The sequence below is a fragment of the Hypanus sabinus genome, chromosome 11, assembly GCF_030144855.1.
Source record: "Hypanus sabinus isolate sHypSab1 chromosome 11, sHypSab1.hap1, whole genome shotgun sequence".
NCBI classification, from domain to species: Eukaryota; Metazoa; Chordata; class Chondrichthyes; order Myliobatiformes; family Dasyatidae; genus Hypanus; species Hypanus sabinus.
The window spans coordinates 34,930,155-34,953,551 of record NC_082716.1 but is presented as its reverse complement, the minus strand read 5'-3'; the positions used below and the strand labels follow the sequence as shown (position 1 = coordinate 34,953,551).

Sequence of the window (23,397 nt, the reverse complement as noted above, 5' to 3'; positions counted from 1 at the left end):
TTATCTGTGCTTGTGTGCAGTTTTTCATTGATTCTATTGTTTGTCTTTGTATTTACAGTGAACACCTACAAGGAAATGGATCCCAGGCTAACTTTTGTGCTATATGACTGTAACAAAATTGAAGTCTCCATTTAGAAGGCAACTTTGGCTGTTTTTCTCTCCACCATCCTGTTCATGTCTAGGTGAAGAATCACCTTTTGAAACCAAGAAAAACGACAGATGTAGTTGAAATAACATTTATTTCACATGAAAACTATTCTTCTGATGAACTAACAGTTGACATTTAACTGTTCCTCAGTGCAACTTTTCTTGTTCCCTGTGTTTATGCTGAATTCACTCCACTTTATGGCATACCAACCGCTTTACTCATTCTTGCGTTTTTCTTGTGAGTACATATGTACAGATTCCACAAACGTGGCCACGTGTTCAGGATCCATATCGGGATACATGCCGTGTCCCAAATTTGCAATGTAGCGCTGTGTACCAAACTCTTCAATCATTTTCTTCACAATTTCACTTATTTTATCCTAAATTTAAACAGAAGGCATTGAGATTTGAATTCAAAATGTATCCCCTCAACTAAAACACAGAGGTCTGCTGCTTACCTTGGGTGCATAGAGTGCACAGGGATCCATATTACCTTGAAGAGTCACTTTTCTTCCAGTTTTTTCACTGAAAGAGAAGGAACAAATGCAATTATTAAATTTCCCCATTACTGCTTCATATATTCCTGTAAGGAAAATAGTGACAAAGGCAGGAGACTTCCAGAATATTTGGCTCAGCTGAAGTGTTATCTTTAGGCACCGGTGACTGGGAAGGTGTTACTTTCAGGATGCACAGGACAAATGAAGCAGTTGTGATGTATGACTCCTGTTGTTAATGGGAAAACATTTAAAATCCCAGCAATTTAAACAAAAGAATATTGTTTTCTGGATGGTTAATGCAATAATTTTATAACATGATTAATTGAAAAACATTTTTTCTTGGATTAACCGCTCTTATGTAAACTAATCCCTATTTTAATTTGTTTGGATTCTGGCAGGTTGCTAGGTTCCTGGCTGCAATTACTGAGCAACTGCAATAGTTGGTAAATACTGTCTTGCAACTTTCTTAAAATTTAGTACAGCTATATCATCTATTTCATTACTGATTTTTTTCTTTGTGTGGATTTTACAGCATTAGTTGTTGCAGCAGTAGAAATGAATAAAAACTCCCGGTTTCTTCCCTCCATTACATATTGATAACCACAGACAGGTTAGATTTTCAGTTAATTTCCTTCATCTCCTGTTCTTGACACTGCCAAGTGAATCCATTTCACATTTCAGTATTGGAAGTGGTAACGTCCTTGAAGTGTCTAGAGGTCACATCACCCCCTTGCACTTTTCGTTGAAGGTCTGGCTCAGCTAAAACCAACAGAAACTTTGATACATTTTTTGGGGTCTTTCACGGTATTAAGTTTGGTTTTATAATAAAAACAAAAGGTCAACTGGTATTCTTTGTGTATCACTGAACCTGATCTTGTGTTCTTTTCCATCAGGGTCAATGAGAGACAATAAGTAGGAATTTTTTCCATCTTCTCCCCCCCCCCCCCCACCCATTTCTGTACTCAACACCACTGACTTGACCTGATTAAAATCCTTTAACACATAAGATTACATAGATTTTAATAGTGGAAGCCAACTACTTAGCTGGTATTTTTGTTCTGAAGATTTAGCTTGCATTCCCTAATCAGTGCCTTTTAGCAACTCTTTCATAGACCTGTCAAATACTCTGAGAAGTATCTAATCTATGTGTCCTTAGCAGCAGGTCCACTATTCTAACTGCTCCGAAGCAGATTTCTTAATTATTAGTAACAACTTTTCATTCATGGCACCTAGTATTAGATCTCTGACAGGTGGACCTGTCTATTTATAGCAAATTTTACCAGGTCATCTCTATTCTATACCTTAATAAGGATAAAACCAAGCTTACAATGGAAGCTGTAGTTTCAAAATGGTTTCTATTATTACAAATCATACTTGATTTGCCATAACTTGAGATCAAAACCTGCATGACTCAATGAGGTGTGTAATTTTCTGTGTTGCTTTTGACAAATGAAATGGAGGAGAAATATTCTATGGGTATAACAATAGATTGTTACCATTATTAGAGAAACAAGGTAGTGCAGCTGCTGGTAAAAAAGGCTGGAATAACTAAGTGAGCAGCTAGGGAAATAGACAGATGACATTTGCCTTGTCTCAGCAAGGATCTGGACCCATTGCAATTTGCCTACTGCCATAATAGGTCAATGGCAGATGCAGTCTCAATGGCTCTTCACACAGCCTTCGACCACCTAGACAATACAAACACCTACGTCAGGATACTGTTCATCGACGATAGCTCAGCATTTAATACCATCATTCCCACAATCCTGATTGAGAAGTTGCAGAACCTGGGTCTCTGTACCTCCCTTTGCAATTGGATCCTTAACTTCCTAACCAGAAGATCACAATCTGTGTGGATTGGTGATAATAACACCTACCCGCTGACGATCAACACTGGTGCACCCTAGGGGTGTGTGCTTAGCCCACTCCTCTACTCTCTATATACCCATGACTGTGTGACTAGGCATAGCTTAAATACAATCTATAAATTTGCTGATGATAGAAACATTGTTGGTAGAATCTCAGATGGAGAAGAGGAGCGAGAGATGAAGGAATACATACCAATCCTCAGAGGGATTAGAAGTGGAGAGGGTGAGCAGTTTCAAGTTCCTAGGTGCCAAGATCTCTGAGGATCTAACCTGGTCCCAACGTATCAATTGCAGTTATAAAGAAGGCAAGATACTTCACTGGGAGTTTGAAGAGATTTGGTTTGTCAACAAATACACTCAAAAACTGCAATAGATGTATTGTAGAGGGCATTCTGACAGGCTGCATCACTGTCTGGCAAGGGGGAAATGAGGGTGTAGGGGCTACTGCACAGGGCTGAAAGAAGCTGCAGAGGGTGGTAAATCTAGTCAGCTCCATCTTGGGCACTAGCCTACAAAGTACCCAGGATATCTTTAAGGAGCAGTGTCTTAGAAAGGCAGCATCCATTATTAAGGATCTCCAGCACCCAAGGCATGCCCTTTTCTCACTGTTACCATCAGGTAGGAGATACAGAAGCCTGAAGACACACACTCAGCAATTCAGGAATAGCTTCTTTCCCTCTGCCATCTGATTCCTAAACGGACATTAAATCTGTGAACACTTCCTCACTTTTGCACGATTTTTAATTATTCAATATACATATACTAAAATTGATATACTTATTAATTATATATTATTTTTTTCTATATTATGTATTGCATTGAACTGCTGCTGCTGAGTTACAGATTTCACGTCACATGTCGGTGATAGTAAACCCGATTCTGTTTCTGACAGTTTGGTTTGAGACCCTTGCAGCCTCTCATCATTTCTACTCTTCCCTCCTCCATATGCCTGCCCGTCCACATGTCCTCACCTCATTCCTCCTATTGCTCGTCAGCCCTGGCTCCACTCATAGCTCTTAATACTGATAACCAACACTTCACTCTCAACCCAGATGAAGGGTCTGAACCAGAAATGTCAATTGCCCCTTTCCCTCCACCAATGCTGCCTAACCCACAGGGTTCCCCCAGAATTTGTTTTTAGATTGGCACATTCAGTTACATTACTCAACTTGTTATTTCAGGAAGCTATAAAATTAATGCCAAGCCATGGCATTTCTCAGAACTAGTTGAAGTAATCACTATTTGCTTTGCTGTCAACTCTTCAACATCCCTCATTTTAATGAGGCATTAAAGCTTTTCTGAAGTAGGCCTATTACGGAGTCATTGTGAAACATGAGGCGGCCTTTGAAGTTGATGTTTTTCTCCACTTCCCCCACCCCCATACAGTAATATAATTTCCTACTCAGCCTTGCAAAACTGGCTGACCAAGTAGCATTATGAAAACTCCACTCTCCAGAACTGGATCAAAGTTCAAAATAAATTTATTATCTAAGTATGTACAGTGGCATGCAAAACCCCTGGTCACAATTTCTGCAGAAGTTTGGGTATCCTTGGTCAAAATTTCTGTTACTGTGAATAGTTAAGTGAGTAGAAGATGAACTGATCTCCAAAAGTCATAAAATTAAAGAAGAAACATTCTTTTCAACATTTTAAACAAGATTAGTGTATTATTTCTGTTTTGTACAATTTTTGAGTGAAGAAAAGGAAAGGAGCACCATGCACAAGTTTGGGCACCCCAAGAGATTTGAGCTTTCAGTTAACTTTTACCAAGGTCTCGGACTTTAATTAACTTGTTAGGGCTATGGCTTGTTCACAGTCATCATTAGGAAAGGCTACGCGATGCAAATTTCAAAGCTTTATAAATACCGACTCCTCAAACCTTGTCCCAACAATCCGCAGCCATGGGCTCCTTGAAGCAGCTGCCTAGCACTCTGAAAATTAAAATAAATTATGCCCACAAAGCAGGAGAAGGCTATAAGAAGATAGCAAAGTGTTTGCAGGTAGTTGTTTCCTCAGTTCGTAATGTAATTAAGAAATGGCAATTAACAGGAACGGTGGAGGTCAAACTGAGGTCTGGAAGACCAAGAAAACTTTGAGAGAACTGTTCATAGGATTGTTAGAAAGGCAAATCAAAACTCCCATTTGACTGCAAAAGACCTTCAGGAAGATTTAGCAGACTCTGGAGTGGTGGTGCACTGTTCTACTGTGCAGCGACACCTACACAAATATGACCTTCATGGAAGAGTCATCAGAAAAAACCTTTCCTGCATCCTCACCACAAAATTCAGCGTCAGAAGTTTGCAAAGGAACACCTGAACAAGCCGGATGCATTTTGGAAACAAGTCCTGTGGACTGATGAAGTTAAAATAGTACTTCTTGGCTGCAATGAGCAAAGGTATGTTTGGAGAGAAAAAAAAGGTGCAAAATTTCATGAAAAGAACATCTCTCCAACTGTTAAGCATGGGGGTAAATCGATCATGCTTTGTTTGGGCTTGTGTTGCAGCTAGTGGCGCAGGGAACATTTCACTGGTAGAGGGAAGAATGAATTCAATTAAATACCAGCAAATTCTGGAAGCAAACATCACACTGTAAAAAAGCTGAAGATGAAAAGAGGATGGCTTCTATGACAGGATAATGATCCTAAACACACCTCAAAATCCACAATAGACTACCTCAAGAGGCGCAAGCTGAAGGTTTTGCCATGGGCCTCACAGTCCCCCAACTTAAACATCATCAAAAATCTGTGGATAGACCTCAAAAGAGCAGTGTATGCAAGACGGCCCAAGAATCTCACAGAACTAAAGGCTTTTGCAAGGAAGAATGGGCAAAAAACCCCCAAACAAGAATTGAAAGACTCTTAGCTAGCTACAGAAAGCATTTACAAGCTGTGATATTTGCCAAAGGGGGTGTTAATAAGTACTGGCCATGTAGGGCGTCCAAACTTTTGCTTCAGGCCCTTTTCCTTTTTTGTTATTTTGAAACTGTAAAAGATGGAAATAAAAAAAGTAATCTTGCTTAAAATATTAAAAATGTGCCATCTTTAACATTATGCCTTTGGAAATCAGGTCATCTTTTACTCGCTTAGCTATTCACAGTAACTGAAATTTTGACCAGGGGTGCCCAAACTTTTGCATGCCACTGTATATGTCACCAATATATGATCCGAGATTCATTTTCTTGTAAGCAATTATAGTAGAACAAAGAAATAAAAGTAATATCTATGAAAAACTTCAAACAACCAACGTGCAAAAGACAACTGCGCAAATACAAAAAAAATAATATTGTGTACAGTTCTGGTCACCGAATTATAGGAAAGATGTCAAAATACAGAGTGCAGAGAAGATTTACTAGAATGTTACCTGGGTTTCAGCACCTAAGTTACAGAGAAAGGTTGAACAAGTTAGGTCTTTATTCTTTGGTGTGTAGAAGGTTGAGGGTAGAAGGGGGAACTTGATAGTTATTTAAAATTATGACGGGGATAGATAGAGTTGACGTGGATAGGCTTTTTCCATTGAGAGTAGGGGAGATTCAAACAAGAGGACTGAGTTGACAGTTGGGGGCAAAGGTTTAGTGGTAACACAAGGGGGAATTTCTTTACTCAGAGTGGTAGCTGTGTGGAACGAGCTTCCAGTAGAAGTGGTAGAGGCAGGTTTGGTACTGTCATTTGAAGTAAAATTGGATAGGTATATGGACAGGAAAGGAATGGAGGGTTATGGGCTGAGTGCAGATCGGTGGGAGTAGGTGAGAGTAAGCGTTCAGCACGGACTAGAAGGGCCGAGATGGCCTGTTTCCGTGCTGTAATTGTTATATGGTTATAATACATAAATAAAAACTGAGAAGATGAGTTGTAGAGTCCATGAGAGTGAGTCTGTAGGTTATAGAGTGTTGAGATGAGTGAAATTATCCATGCTGGTTGAAGAGTGATAGTTGTTCCTGAACCTGGTGGTGTGGGTACTAATGCTTCTGCATCTCCTTCCCAAAAGCAGCATTGAGAAGAGAGCATAACCCAGTTACATTGGGTTTCTAATTGGAAAAGATGAAGCAAAGATCTAACCAAATCCATTTGCAATAGTCTTAGTGTGCTCCATTGCATGAATTATGATTATTTAAATTGTTTATTAGCAACATGCTGCTACAAATGCATCAAATGAGAAAGGACCCATGTGTCACATACTGGAGGTGTATTGTACTAAGTGAACTTGAAGCAGTGCTGTTAAAGAAGTTACAAAATAGTGAAATATAGCTGCAATAAGATAAGATATGAAAAAACTGCTGGTCAAAAAGAAGATCTTCTAGGTGAAGAGGAACAGATTGAAAGGTGAAGTCAGTCCATGAAGACCAAGGTGGTCACAAGTTCGTCTGGGAAACTACAACAACCCTGATAGAAGCACAAAAGAAGAAACCAAGAAAATTCTTAGAAGCTTGGTTCTCAATGGAAAAGAAGTACACTGAACTGGACGAAATCTATGAATTTACGAGATCGGGGCCAAAGGGTGCGCCACGGACACCCAAGGAACCAAAGGTCACAACGACCAATAACCAGGGATATGCACTAGCAGAGATCACTCAACCATCCAGTTGGCTGGGACTTAGCGGAGGCTGGCAGCCAGCGTGACAGCCAAACAATCTAAACAACAAATCATACTAATATAATTGCTGGTACTTGTGAAACAACAGTCAACAGCATGCTGATAATGTCAACTCAACTGATGACGAGATGTTTGCAACTTATCCTCCAGGCTAGGCAAACAACCCAATAAACAAAGTAAATACAATACGGCTGGCAATGAAAGAAAATAACAAATTTTTAAATGGAGCAATTGGCCTCATTAGGTTTGTCTTATAGAAGGTTGGATTGTCTTGCATTAAAGAAATGTTTACTCCAATATTTTTTTTTAAATGTCCTAGAAATACCTGGGTAAATACGTAAAACAGTAAATGCAGAATCTTATTAAAATTCAGAATGGAAAGGAGCACTCAGCAGCATATGAGAAAGAGAGGTTTGTTCATCTGCAGGTTAAAGAACCCTTTTTCATCCACTTGCTAATCTACATACATTTGGTGAGATTATTAATAGAAAATTTATCCAAATATATTTAGATGAGGAAATAGCTACAATACATAAATGCACAAGTACTGAACTTAACTGTGATTATCTTTTCAGACTTTATGTTGTTTAACTGTACCAGTTTCCTCTCCCTTCCTCAAAACTATTTCAGTTTTCAGTTCATTTTCTGATATTGGCATGAACTGTGCTAAACAAGATCATCTCAGCCACATACAAGTATCACTCAGCAAGTTAACACAATAGTTCCCTCAAATACCTTGCTAATTATTAGTCTGTATGAAGATTCTAGAATATGTTTTAACTTGTTGTTTTCTAAATATTTGTACCATTGCTTTTTTAAAGTTTACTCCTATGAAAATATCTCAGTTGAAAAGACATTTCGGCATTTATAGGATTTATTTCTGCCCAAATAAAGTGAGCATGCCGTGGGTATCCTACATGGATTTATGCATTCTCAAGACCAATCCAGTATCTTTCACTTTCTGTAACTCTACTGCATGTATCCTGACTTGCACTAGTTCAACCATTTTCACATTCCACTGGATTACTTGGCCCTTATCTCCAATTTAAAGTGGCTATTATTGTTTCAAATCCCTCCTTACGTCTAGCCTCCACCAGATCCACTGGACAGCCAGCATTGCTTTGTGCAGGGCAAGTCATGTCTTATTAACTTGACTGAGTTTTTTTGATGAGGTGACAAGGGTGAACGATGAAGGTAGAACTGTGGACGTTGTCCACATCGATTTCAGTAAAACGCTTGACAAGGTCCCTCATGGGAGGCTCATCCAGAAGATTAAAAATGCATAGGATCCTGCGTGAATAGGCTGTTTGGATTCAGAGCTGGCCTGCCCATTGAAGACAGAGGATAGTGGTCGAAGGGACTTGTTCTAGCTGGAGGTCTGTAATTAGAGGTGCTTTGTAAGGGATCTGTACCGGGACTTCTGTTGTCTGAGATGTATATAAATGACCTGAATAAAAAAGTTCAAAGTACATTTATTATCAATGTATACCATATACAACCTTGAGATTCATCTGCTTGCAGCAGCCACGAAACAAAAAAAAATACTAGAATTCACAAACAAAAAGTACATCACAGAGACAGTCAACCATCCAATCTGCAAAAAGGAACAAACTGTGCAAAAAAAAGCAAACTGACAGTCCACAGAACATGGAGCACAGAGTCCCAAAAGCATGTAACCAGTTGGGCACTGCAGTCAGTCCAGGAACCTGACGGCTGCAGGCCACAGCTGTGGATTCAGGTGAGTTACAGGCTGCAACTGCAGAGTCAGTTCAGCACTAAGGTGAGTAAAGCCTCCTGGAGTAGTGAGAGGAGCACTGGTTCGTCCTCCACTCTCAGACTTGATGCCTTAAATCCTTTCAATATGGCTCTATGCTTAAATCGGCAAAAATCAGTTTGTTATCTGCTCTTCAGAACAGGTCCCGCCACTTCAGTCTGGCCGGAAGATTCTATCTGGCCTCAAGTTTACTCTAGCAATGGCCGCCACGGCCATAAGTGCATTCTCGAGAGTTTAGTTTGCCGACTATTTCAGGATATCACAAAACTGCTAGGTTGTACAGACAGTTCAAAAACACAACTCCCAAGGGGAAATTACAGTCTGGGGCTGCAGTGATCATAGTCCCAAAAAAGTATATTTAGTGGAATAGTTAGTAGATTTGTTTGCTGCCTGTAAAGCACGTCTCTCCAGCACCACCTTTGCAGCATAAATAATTGGGCTAGTAAGTTTGCATATGATATGAAGATTGGTGGTGTTGTGGATAGCGTAGAAGACTGGCAAAGAATACAACAGGCAATAGATAGTTGCAGATACAGGTGGAAAAATGGCAGATGGAATTTAACCTGGCCAAACGTGAAGTGTTGCACTGGGTAGATCAAATTCAAAGAGCAGAACTTATGGCATTCTTGCCTTTATTAGTTGAGGCCAAAAATCGGGAAATTAGGTTGCAGGTTTATAAAACTCTAGTTAGGCCGCATCTGGAGTATCGCATACAGCTCTGGTCGTCCCATTATAGGAATGATGCCGTGACTTTGGAGAGAGTACAGAAAGGTTTACCAGGATTTTGCCTGGATTAGAGGGCATGTGCTACAATGAGAAGTTGGACAAACTTGGGTAGTTTTCTCTGGAGTGGTGGAGGCTTAGAGGAGGGCTGACAGAGGCTTATAAGATTATGAGGGACATAGATAAAGAGATGAACAGCATCTTTTTCCAATGATTGGAATGCTAGTTTATTCAGAGTCTTGAAAGATACCCCAAAATAACCTCTCCATAACCCACTAACATAAAAACTGAAATAGACTTTGATCGCAGGCTCTGTTGAATTACTATCCCATAAGGCTGAAAAGGAGCTTAGTTCTTTGGCAAACACACCTTCCCAGAGGTGCGTTTGACAGCAAGCAATTATTTACAAAATGTTAATTTGTTTGTTAATGGTTCCCAGACCTATTAAGACTCCTGATACTGGTGACATTTTAATTGTCTTTTATGTTTAAAATAAAATTGCAGCTAGGACCCAAAGACCATAACAGTACAAAAAGGCTTTAAGTACAGTGAAGGACAAGGAAATTGTGCAGGAAGCTCCAACAACACATATTTCAAAACTCCTTGTTAAATTTCCACTTGCATGTCACAAATTTGCTAATCTTTTTAAAACTGGAGTATTCATTATTGAAGGAATTGAACTCTACATATATGGAGCTTAGATTCAAATTCAGCCCCTGCAGATAATGATAATTTTGTATCTAAATTATAAAATTTCCAAGTGCAATAAGTTTCTTGGCTTAATTGTACCATTTAATATATGGCAACTTTCAAATTTTTGCTCAATATCTAGCCTGACTGGTTGCAAAATATCAGATGATGCAGCACTGAGTATCCCTGAATAACATGATTAGAAAACAAAAGAAAGATGTTTTTATTGTTATCTATAGGAATTATCACTTAAAACAAACTAAAGAGTAACTTGTGCCTTTAAACGTTGATGGTATATAGACAGATGTGACAATTTGCAAGCAACCATGTCCAAAATAGAAAACAGTTAAGATAAATGTTGGCCAGAACACAAAACAATTTCAGCTCCTCCTTTTCTTTTAATAGAACTTCTTATCTACCTGTGGCATTTATCTCCAGATTCACCATGCCCCTTGCATCTTCCCCAAAATTCCCTTTATTGTTACTAATTTAGCTCAAATTATTTTACATTAGTTACTTCTCCATGAAATTCCTCAAATTCTGCTACTTTAACGGTGTTACTTAAGCATTAGCAGCTGTTATGTTACTACTGCTAATTGCTGCTATCATGACTGTTTAATTTCCTGTGGAGTATTACTTCATGTGTGAAGATGGTAAGAAGCAAGGCAAGGGATACAAATAGGATCAGCTAGAAGAAACTGGAAGGTTTAACTTTGAAATAAGAATAATCCTACATATTCCTCTAGTTATAAAGATTTTCCAACTAAGAATTCAGATAACATTATCCTACCAAAACCAGCATATGGTATTTTTATTCCTCCTTCCGGAACAGAAGTTACTTTTAAATGTACAGTTTCAATTCTATACATTGCTTATCATCAGATATCAGTACAGATGCAGGGTTTCAATCTGAAACAATGGCCACCCCTTTGCCTCCACAGACACCGCTTTATCTGCTGAGTTTCTTCAGCAGACTTATTTTGCATGTACATATTTCTTAGTTGGGTTCAATCCAAATGAGTGGCTGCCTTTGCTCTGCCTTTCAGTGCATCTTTTGCTGCTATTACTTCTATTTGTAGGTTAGTAATTGTTAATAATAAAGGATTTAATCCTAAAGTCTATGGTTGATGAAAGAGCATTAAATTTCCTACATTATTGATGCTGCTGGGACAGATTATTCTTGTTCATAGTTTGGATCTTGAACAAATTAAGTGCTGAATAAATATTTTTGTTTATTATACAGATGCCTTTATTTTGAGTGTAAGCCACTTATCTAACAAAGCAGAAAGACTATTCTGTTGTAATTCAATGTATACAAGACTATTCCTCAAAGAACTATTTTCATATGTTCATTATAGTTCACAAACAAAATTTATTGCCTAAGTGTTTTGTTTCTAGCCCACTCTCACCTATTTTCATGGCTCAGTGGATGTAATTTGCACTCCAGACCTTGGGCCTCTGTTAGTGCTATTCTGGAACCAGAGGCATCCGAAAATTGCTCATTGGCAATGCCCATTCTCTTTTCTCTGCTAATCAAAGACTGAAGAATTACAGGGCAGCAAAGAAAACACAAATGTGGCGGGATTCATGGCTCAAGAGAGTAGGGAAGGGGAGGTGTCACAAAGGTGACACTGAAGCTTCCAAGATTAGCAAGTCAAGAGGAATGCACAGGAATGTGAAGCTGGAATGGGATGTGTGGGTTCAGCATGTTAATAGAAAGGAATAAAATCTACTTCTTGCTTTTAAAAAGTTAGTTACAACTGCAATGGCTTTAGATTTACATCCAACCACTATTACTCATTTACTGTACTGAACTCAGCTTTACTATTATCTCTCATACTAATTATTCATCCTGGTACACCTTAACTTTGATTTGACAAGTTCAAGGGGTACATAATGAAGCATATGTGGCATGCAACTAGGTTAGTCACCAGGCTTATGACATAACATCTTTTCAATGTATTAAACTGTATTGTTGCCACAAAACAACAAATATCATGATACATCTTCATAACATGAAACTTGATTCTGATATGCAGATCAGGGCATGACAAAATCATGCAATTAAACATCCAAATAACATTAAAGAATTGGATCTCAACATTTGAATGGCACAACTTAAATTTAAAATTCTGAACTTAATCTAATGTAGAACTTTCATTCTTGCAATTTTTGGAGTGGCAGGTGGTGTTTAAGAGTGCAAAAATAGTATTGCTGTGCTCAGTGATTTTTTAAATCCCCACTATTTGAATCTTTTATAATGGTAGTTTGCCTGGTAAATTACATCCTTTCAAAAGCTGTTTTAATTGCTGCTCTGCTTACCGTGCAATTTTCGGCTGAATAGTCCAGTCTAGCCCCACCACTTCATACCCAGAATCTGAAATGTCTTCCAAAGCATAATGGGCATCCTTTGCAAACACAATCTGGAATAGGAAACATAGTGGGCTATGTTACTTGGAAAATGAGTAAGCCTCATATTTGAGGACCAGGGTTAACTTTCTCAGACTAGTTGTACAGGAAAAGATTTCAATGGCTTGATCACATGTATGGCAGCTCCATTTCCATTTAAATCACAGTATGAAAACAGATATCTTATTTCTAATTTCCTGCATCACTCATACAGATGGGAATGAATTGTACATGATTTGTTTGCCTCAGTTGCATTATTTTGCTTAATATATTGGCCTTGCTTTGAATTCCACTTGGATTTTCTGGCCCATGAGCTCAATAATTTTGGTTCCAAATGAAGTGTTATTTTGGACCAGCTGCTTTAGTATATAATCCTCTTTCCCTTCAGGGCTCCTGAATCAAATGAAGGATTTTATCTGTACTTGAGAGGAACAAAATACTTGGTTTGCACTTACCAAGCTTTGTAAGACACCATGATGTGCTAATTCATTATAGTGCTCTTAGTCATCCAGTCAAAACTCAGGTTTATTCTTCCCTTTTAAATAAAAGGGTCTGTTCAGATTATGTGCTGGGAACCGGACACAATCCTGTCCTTCCATTAGTGCTTTTCCTCTAATGACCAAATTCTGGCCACGTGAAGAAACTACATGTGCGAGATGGTGTTGGGCACATAGGGGCAAACAAAGCTTCTGCTCATTCCCAAGATATGGTGTGGGGATGCACCATGGCTGGCCAGGTGAGTGCAAGTATTGTAGGTGAAACTATGGACTTGTTTTGGGGGGCTTTGAGATTCATGGTGTATGCATTTCTGGATTCTAGTTACTGTTTTTTTTTTGCAGTTGTTCAGTGGTTTGATTGGTGTAATTGATGTGGCCTGGGGCGCTATAGTGAAGAATGCTTTGCCCTGCTGGCCAGCAGCACCAAGCTGAACCGAACTAAACTGAATACCTTTGGACTTGGATATTCTGTATTGTTTGCTTGCTTTTTGCCATTTGCACAATTTGGTTTTTTTTTGCTTGTTGGTGTTTGATGTTTTCTTGAACGGGTTCCATGGTGTTTCTTTGTTTCATGACGAATCTTAAAGTTGTATTCTGCATGTAGACTTTGATAATAAATGTATTTTGAATCTTTGATACATCAGCCATGCTCTACCCCTTCCATCATCTCCAGTTGAAATTGATGCAAGCTACTGTCTTCCTGTTTGGTTTCATGGTCCAAATGGCTCATGCTGTTAGGTAAAAGAAGAGCTGCACTTGTACTTGAAGAAACAAATGACTTTTTGACACTTCATTTAAAATCTATGCCTGCCCACATACAAACTTAAATCTTGTCTGTCATCTGTTATTATTTATAATCTGATGTTTATTAGTTCAAGGGGCAGATTTAAGACTTAAAATACCTCAAATTTTCCTTTCAAAAAAAGCCAACACCAATGAAGATTTGAAAAGGAAAAATTAAGCCACAGCTGGAAAATCAGGACTAAAGTGATAGGTAGATCAAAAAATGAAGAGCTATTTATCCAAGATAACCAGGCATACATTTCTCTCCAGTTTCTGTTACTGGCTCCAAAGGCCAGTGTAAAATTTATTTTCTATCATTTGTGAAGTTTCTTAACTTTGTCATATTCTCCCAGCCACTGAGATAAAAGGTTAGATATTCTACAACAACTTGGTACAGGGAGACCGCAGATATTGGAATCTAGAGCATAAAGCAAATATGCTGCAGGAATAACTCAGCAGTCAAAATTCTTCTTCTGGATTGTCAGCTGTCCACTTCCCACCACAGGTGCTGCCTGACCTGTTGAGTTACTCCCCCAGCTAGTCTTTTTTTGGCTCAATTTACACTTTGTTGCCAATGAAGGAGGACCAGTAGAATCCAGGGAAGAAATCTGCCACTTGCAGCTAGTTACAGAAATTAAGGAGTTGCAACAGAAAATAGGGAGGAGTAAGAGATTCTCCTCTTTACACATCAAATGACTTTTTTTTTGGCTAAAGTGGCTAGTCCTTTAAACCATCACACACAAAATGCTGGAGGAACTCAGCATGTCAGACAACTTCAGACATCGGCCTGAATCGCCCACTGTTTACTCTTTTCCATAAATGCTGCCTAACTTGCTACCAGCATCTTTTGTGTGTTAATTTGTATTTCCAGCATCTGCAGATTTTCTTGTGTTCCATTTAAATCATGCCTCAGTATCATAAAGCAGGGCTCATCCACACCTCTCTCTATCATAGCTTTGGATGCCACACGTGGAACTAAACCAGTTCACAGAAAAGTGATCTCAACTAGTAAGTGAATGGAAAGTACGCATGGCTGCAAATTCTTTTGGCAAATTACACTTTGATTATAGGAAACAGACTGATATTGTGCAACTTCTTATACAACAAATTTGATTTCCTTTTAAACATTCAACATGTATTGGCCTGAAAACCAGACAAAATATGTACAATTCTCAATTACAACTATGGGACACAAAGTATACATGCATATGCTGCAATCTGTCTTGGTCAAAACTAAGATCACAATGATTACAAAACATGCAGATGAATTAAAATGTCAAATTGGAATCCAAGTCGTTATTCAGAATGTCCAAGAGGCATGCAAACTAAACCAGTGTTAGGACTAGGAAAGCAATCACCTGTATTTCCCTCTCCTAGTCACTGACATAAATAAATTATATTAGCATTTAAACTGTTAAATCAGATTTAAAGGTTGAATTTGTGTAATGCAGCATCTCCGGTATAATTAAAAATATTTTCAAAATAAAATCTGGGTTACCTACTCACCTTTCACCTAAGAATTCAGCTCAGCTTAAGCTGACAGAATGAAATCCTTGCTGTTTGCTTGTGCAAGTGTTCTCAGTGAAATTGGTTTCAACATATTCTGTGTTTGCTAATTAATGGGCCAACTTACAGGGGCTAGTATGATGCCTCTGAGATTTGTGTTGATGCATATTATTGGCAACAAAGCAGTACATTCTATGGAGACAAAAAGACCGCAGATGCTAGAAGCTGGGAAGAAAAACAGGAGCTGTTGGAAAAACTGAGTGGGTCAGACCGCACCTGTGGAGGGAAATGGACGATATTTTAGGTCAAGATTCTGCATGTGGGCAGTAAGCATTCTAAGCTGTACTAAACTATACTAAATTAAACATTCTACACCTTACTAGTGAGTGCTTGATAATGCATGGCAAAATGGAAAGCATATTTCCTAACACTCCATCACTCTTATAAAATTAACCTATTTATTTCAGAATTGAAGGCAATTCCAGGTCGTCTCTTGCTCTTCCCTGGTTGAACTGAGCCACTCTTGGTTTGGAGTGATATGGTTTGTATGCAGGTAGATGGGACTAGGCAGAAGATTAGATTGGCATAGACTAGATAGACTGAAGGTCTGTTTCTGTGCTGCACTACTCTGATATATTTGACTTGTACATTTGGAAAGCACTCACTTTTTAAAAATAGAAAGGATTTTTCATAGATGCTGCCTGACCTTCACTCAGAGGGCCATGAGAATGTGGAACAGGCTGCTATATAAGTGGTTCACGTGAGCTCAATTTCAAAATCTAAGCAAAGTTTGGATGAGTACATGGATGGTAGGGGTAAGGAGGGCTATGTTCCCGGTGTAGATCGATGGGAGTAGGCTCTTTAAATGGTTTAGGAATAGACTAAATGAGTTGAAGGGCTTGTTTCTGTGCTGTACTTTTCTATAACTCTACGGCCTGGTGAGTTTCTCCAGCGTTTTGCATGTGCTGCGTTAGATTTTCCATCATCTGCAGACTTTCTCATGCTTGTGATAAAAAGGATATGGCAGTTTCTAGTGATATTTTAAAAGCTGAATTACATTTTAGAGCAGGCTAAACAAGAACACTCAGCCTAAAGTTTACATAGTCTTATTTAGTGAGCTAGTTCAATCCACTCCATTATACTTGCTCCATCCCTGAAGTTTCTACTCCTTCAAGAATATATCCAGTTGTATTTTGAAAGAGACAATTCCATTTGTTTTCATTACTCAGCAGCATTTCCAAATCTGAACAATTTGTTGCATTAAGAAGTTTCCTAATGTTGCCTTACAACATTAGCTGCTGCTGTTGCTGGTAAATTTGAGATCATATTAAGAAAGACTCAAGCCAGAACCATTTTGTCAATAGCATAAGAAAAGATGACAGTTTATCTTTTGACTAGCAAACTTAAGTAGTGTAAGACAAAGGACAAATCTGCTGTATCTACCTGGCTAAAAATTATAGACACATCATAGGAAGGAAAGCTACACTGATGGAAGTTAATTATAACAGATACTACTGCTTCTTGAGTACAAAACTAGAAGCTGAAGTTAAAGATGAACAGAGAGAAGGAAACAGTTAGTAAAGTGAAATCCTGAGAAACAGAACCTTTTCACATGGACAATAGTTAAGTTACTAGCAACCTGAGCCTTTGGTAAACAATGCAAGCTTGGTGGATAATGTGCAAGAAATTAATTTTTTTAAAAAAATCAGCAGCCAAGCTTTGAAAATCTATGGAAAATATTAATACTTTTTTAAATCCTGGAAATTGAAATAAAAGTTGACATGAGCAATATCATTCCATTATTCAGCTTGTCATGCCCCAGAAACATTCTGGATGTTTCAATGAGATAATTTTTCTAAACTCAAGAAAATGGAACTAGCTTGCATTATGTCTTGCAGGATAATTTCTCCATCATTGGAATTAATCTAGTGTACTTTAGCTGCACTCTGATCTTTGCAAGAATCTTTCAATAAGTAGAAACCAGATGTGTATACTATATATAAAATGCAGCCTCACATGAATGCAACAAGGCATTCATGCTGTTACAGCTAGCACCATCATGGGCACAACCTTCCCAACCATTGAGGACAAACATCAAGAGGCAACGTCTCAAGGTGGCAGCATCCATCATAAAGGAACCTCACCATTCCCTTCTCTTGTTACTACCATGGAAAGATGGAACAAGATCAACACTTTCATATTAACTTCCATTCATTTCTAAGAACAATCTGGTGCCTTTAAACACCACCAGTTTAACCTTTTATTTTTCCAAAGTCTCTTTACTTTTCCAATTTTTTGTTTTAGCCAGAAGAAGGTGACTTTAGATTTCTGTCTCCATATTCTATCATGTCCTCACCCGTTTTACTTAGCCTGGCTCTATTTCAGTGAAGTAGATAAGGAGTATTTCAGGTAAGGAGGGCAGCAGAGATCACAGAGATTAGCAGTGACAGAGGATCTCACTAAATTCCTGTCAAAATGCAGATTTAAACCTCTTCAGGATAGACATGCCTTACAGTAGAGTAGCATGAACCACAGATTCTAGTTAATCTGTATCAAAGCTTCCTTTAAAAAAAAACACACATATCTACAAGTATGGAGGCTTGTTGGTTAATTTTCAGTAACAGCTCATTTCTGTGAGATTGGATATGGTCAGACTGTGAGGGCATAAGTTTTACCATGAGCGGACACTTGGAATTGTCTAAAAGTCATTTATTTATGCAGCTTATGAATCATCTTCCTACATTCACTGTTTTGTGAATGGGATTTATTAAAAAATTTAGTGAGGTTCTAAACATGTTCCACTTAAAAATAAGGAAAAAAACGGTTAGAATTGTGATAGTGGATACCGAATCACAGCCAATTATACCATTTTTAATTAAAGGAAATCTGTGCCGATGAATGCAGTAATAAAGTTGAAAGAAGGAAGATGCTCAATCAGAGTTTGGATTCCAAACTATTCTTCCTTAGAGTGAAGACTCAATGACCATGTGAGGAAATATACATACAAGCAATTATTTGCATTCAGAAACCATACAAGTCTTTACTAGGGAGAGAGATGAAAGTCTGTGGATACTGCAGAACCAATTTGACATTCAAAATAACCTAAAGTCAATGTATTTTCTGTAACCCAAAGAGCAATAACTTACAAATCAAGGGCCTCAACTGCAGAATAGAATCTTCTAAAAACTAAATATTTATTTGAGGAACAAGATTACATGTCAGATCTAAACTACAGCAATGCTATCAGCACAATTGGAAACCATTAATGAGCACTTTTGTTCAAATGGAACAAAATGTTTGTTTAATATTGCACTAAACAAAAGACCTGTGTTCACATTAAAGGGGTATTGTATCTGTGAAAAACATGTTTTGTTAGAAATGTTATTCCAGGTTTTTAACTGAATAGAGTGGACAGGGAAAATAAATCTAAATGAAGGAGCAAAAAGCACATCAAGCCAAACTCTTGCTTGACTGTGCCCTTTGAGAACATCTCGCAACCAAATCTCACACACAGCCCAAAAATTCTTCAGCTCCATCTAGTGGTGCATAGAGAAATGGCAATTATATGGAGCTTTTCAAAGAGTGTACTAGAAAATTGGACTATAATGTCAACTGTTTGCCTGTTAAAGTTGAAACTAGACCTCTCAGCCAATCGCCAGAGTACTGAAGCACAAAAAGAAAACTGATCACTTACTTTCCTTACCATAGGGCATGAATTCCATTTCAATAGTGGGCAAGAGAAAACTGTATTTCTTCTTTGGAAGCTATAATCAAGTTTCCATTTGCCTTGCTTAGTAGTCTTGCACTAGCTAGATTAATTCATCATTATTTGATATTAATTCATGATTAATATCATGATTAACTTTCACTTCCTGCCAATCCATTCTGATCATTATCCTAGTCAACACCAATTAAGAATCTCTACCTCTCTCTCCAGGTAACAATTTAAGATCAAGGACTTAAATAAATACCTTCTGGTATTACCAATGTTAGAGCAGAAGTCACTCCAAATGCACACCCATCTACATTTTAACTCCAAGATTGCAAGCCTTCTGCTAAACTAGTTGAAGCAATAGTAAAGAAGAGTTCAAGGAATACTGGAGAAATAAAGAGGGAAATTAGGAGGAAGAGATTCTGTAGCTGCTGAAAAATCAGATTAACACACAAAATGCTGGAGGACCTCAGCAGGTCAGACATCATCTATGGAGATGATTAAACAGTTGAGATTTCAGGCCGAGACACTTCAGGACCAGAAAGAAAGGGGGATGGAGCCAGAATAAGGAGGAGAGGGTATTGTGAGAAGCTGGAAGGTGATAGGTGGAAAAGGAAGAAGGAATCTGACAGGAGAGGAGAATGGACAATGGGAGAAAGGAAAGGTGAAGGGACACCAGAGGGAGGTGTTAGGCAGGCAAGGAGAAGAAATGTGAGGGGAGCCAGAATGGGGATGGAAAAAGAGAAGGGGGAGGGGGAGAAGTTATCAGGAGTTAGAGGAATCGATGTTCATGCCATCAGGTTGGAGGATAATGTGTACAAGTCTTAAAAAATCTCAAAAATACAGCCAACAGCAAAACAATTAGGATCAGGTAAGTGGGTTGAACAAATATTGTTAAAGTAGATATGAAAGATATAATCAAAAATGTTGTTCACATGGCTTCAAGAAATAACTTAAAAGAAACCTAAAGAATGGGAACATTGTGATGGACAATTCCATATGGTATTAGGAGCAGAATTAGGCCATTTTGTCCCAGCAAGTCTTCTCCACCATTCCATCATCACTGATTTATTATCTCTCTCAACCACATCCTCCATAACTTCTGATACCCTGGCTAATAAAAATCCATCAACCTCTGCTTTAAATACAGTCAGTGATTTGGCCTCCACAGTTGTCCATGGCAATCAATTCAAGATTCACCACCATCTGGCTTAACAAATTCCTCCTCACCTCTATTGTAAATGGACATCCCTCTATTATGAGTCTGTGCCCTTGGTCCTAGATTTAACCATTATAGGAAGCATGCTCTCCACATCCATTCTATCTAGGCCTTCCAACATTAAATAGGTTTTAATGAGATCCTCATCATTCTTCTAAACTCCAGCAAGCACAGGCCCAGAGCTATGAAACGTACATACATTAACCCTTTCATTCCTGGAATAGTACCCATGAACGTTTTCTGGATGCTCCAATGCCAGCACACTTTGTCTTAGATAACGCGACCAAAACTGCTCACAATACTCCAAGTACAGTCTGACCAATGCCTTATAAAGCCACAGTAATACATCCTTGTCGTTATATTCTAGTCCTCTGGAAATGGATGCTACATTGCATTTGCCTTCCTTACTACCGACTCAACCTGCAAGTTAACCTTTAGGGAATCCTGTGTAAGGACTCCCAAGTCACTTTGCACTCTGATTTTTAAAAATTTTTTCCCCATTAAAAAAAATAGACGTTTATTCCATCTACCAAAGTCGTAACGATACACTTCCCTACACTATATTCCATCTGCCATTTCTTTGCCCATCCTCCCAGTCTATCTAAGTCCATCTGCAGGTTCCCTACTTCTTCAACACTACCTGCTCCTTCACCTATTGCCTGCAAACTTGGCCACAAAGCCATCAGTTCTGTCAACCAAATCATTGACATGTAACATTAAAAGAAGTGGTCCCAATACCGACCCCTGCGGACACCGCCAGCCACCAGCAGCCAACTAGAATAGGTCCCCTTTATTCTCACACTTTGCCTTCTACGAGTCAGCTAATCTTCTATGCGTGCTAGTGTCTTTCTGTAATACCATGGTCACTCATCTTGTTAAGCAACCTCGTGTGGCACCTTGTCAAAAGCCTTCTGAAAATCCAAATAAATATCATCCACTACTTTATCATGTGCCTCCGAGTACCCCGACACCTCATCCTTAATAATGGACTCCAACATCTTCCCAGCTGCTGAAGTCAGGTTAACTAGCACATAATTTCCTTTCTTCTGGCTCCCTACCTTCTTAAAGAGTGGAGTGACATTTGTAATTTTTCAGTCCTCCGGAACCATTCCAGAACCCTGGGGTGTAGTCCATCTGGCCCAGGTGACTGACGCTAAATACTTTCCAAATTTATCTGCTATTTCTTTGTTCCTCCATAACTTAGGGTAGCATGGTAGCGTAGTGCTTAGCACAACGCTTTACAGTACCAGCAACCCAGGTTCAATTTCCACCACTGTCCATAAGAAGTTTGTACGTTCTTCTTGTGACCGCATGGGTTTTTTCCTCTAGGTGCTCTGGTTTCCTCCCACATTCCAAAGACATATTGGTTGGTAGGTTAATTGGTCATTGCAATATGTCCCTTGATTAAGCTAGGGTTAAATTAAAGGGGGCTGGGCAGCGCGGTTTGAAGGGCCTATTCTACACTGTATCTCAATAAAAAAATAAATAACGACATCTCCAGCTTCATTTTCCAGCAGTCTGATATCTAATCTCGCCTCTCTTTTACTCTACACAGTATATCTGAAAAACATTTGATATCCTCTTTGATATTATTGGTCAGCTTAACTTAATATTTAATCTTCTCCCTTCTTTTGGCTTTTTATTGTTGCCTTGTTTTTTTTTACAAAATAGTTTCCCAAAATTCCATCTTCCCACTAATTTTTGCTCTATTATATGCTCTCTCTTTTCCTTTTATATTTGTCTTTGACTTCCCTTGTCAGCCACAGTTCCTTCAGCCTCCCTGGAATACTTCATCTTTGGGTTGTTTCCATCTTGGACCTTGTGAGTTAGCCCCAGAAACTCCAGCAATTTTGCCATTGTCCCTGATAATGTCACCTTCCAAGCAAGTTTGGCCTGCTCCTCTCTCATGCCTCTGTAATTCCCTTTACTCCACTGTAATACTGATACATCCGACTTTAGCTTTTCACTCTCAAATGGCAGGGTGAATTCTATCATATTATGATCACTACCTCCTGAGGGTTCCTTTATCTTAAGTTCCCTTATCAAACCCAGAATTGCCTTTCCTCTAGTGGGCTCAACCATCTTGTAGACATTTTACAAATTCATTTTCTTGGGATCCAGCACCAACCTAATTTTCCCCATCTGTCTGCATATTGAAATCCCTCCCACCAACTATCCTAATATTGCCCTTATTACATGCTCTTTCTATCTCACATTGTAATTTATATACCACATTCTGGCTACCATTCAGAGGCCTGTATATAACTACCAGTTTCTTTTTACTCTTGCAGCTTCTTAACTCCACCCACAAAGATTCTCTATCTTCCAATCCTATTTTTTTTTGGCCAAGAACCACATCACCACCTCTACTTACCTGCCTGTCCTTTTGATACAAAATGTATCCTTGGATGTTAAGCTCCCAGCTATGACCTTTTTTCAGCCACAACTCAGTGATACAGACAACACCATACCTGCCAATCTCTAACTGCGCTACAAGGTCCTGCTCTTCAGCCTTTTCCCTAACCTCACCACGCAGGACCTCTTCCCCTTTCTACCTACATCACTGGTGCAAAGGATGACCATGAGCTCTGGGTGCTCATCCTCCCTCTTGAGAAACTTCTGCAGCTGCTGGACCCTAGCAGCTGAGAGGCAACACCCATCCTGGCATCTATGTCACAGTTACAGAACCTCCTGGATATCCCCCTCACTATCAAGTCTCTTATCACTACCGCTCTGCCTGACTTTACCCTTCCCTGCTGAGCCCCCCAGCAAGACACAGTGCCACTAGCCTGGCTGCTGTTGCTGTGCCCCGATAGGTCAAATAGTTCAACTTAATATCAGAGAATGTATGCAGTATACATCATGACACTCACAGACATCCACGATACGAGAAATCCCATAGAAATAACAGAACCCCAAAGCCCCTCTCCTCCCTCCCACGCACAAGCAACAGCAAAAGCATCAACCCTTCCCCCACCCGCCT

General features: G+C 38.9%; 1 protein-coding gene across 1 annotated transcript in view; it reads right to left on the bottom strand.

The window, feature by feature from the left end:
• Positions 1–222: 222 nt before the first annotated feature.
• Positions 223–23,397, bottom strand: part of urod (uroporphyrinogen decarboxylase) — a 49,775-nt gene continuing 26,600 nt past the window's right edge. The window contains exons 8-10 of the mRNA XM_059984108.1: positions 12,611–12,711; positions 606–672; positions 223–527 (exon numbers count right to left, since the gene is read on the bottom strand). Coding sequence (XP_059840091.1) covers positions 363–527; positions 606–672; positions 12,611–12,711 — 333 coding nt within the window. The 3' untranslated portion in view covers positions 223–362. The remainder of the gene's footprint in view (positions 528–605; positions 673–12,610; positions 12,712–23,397) is intronic.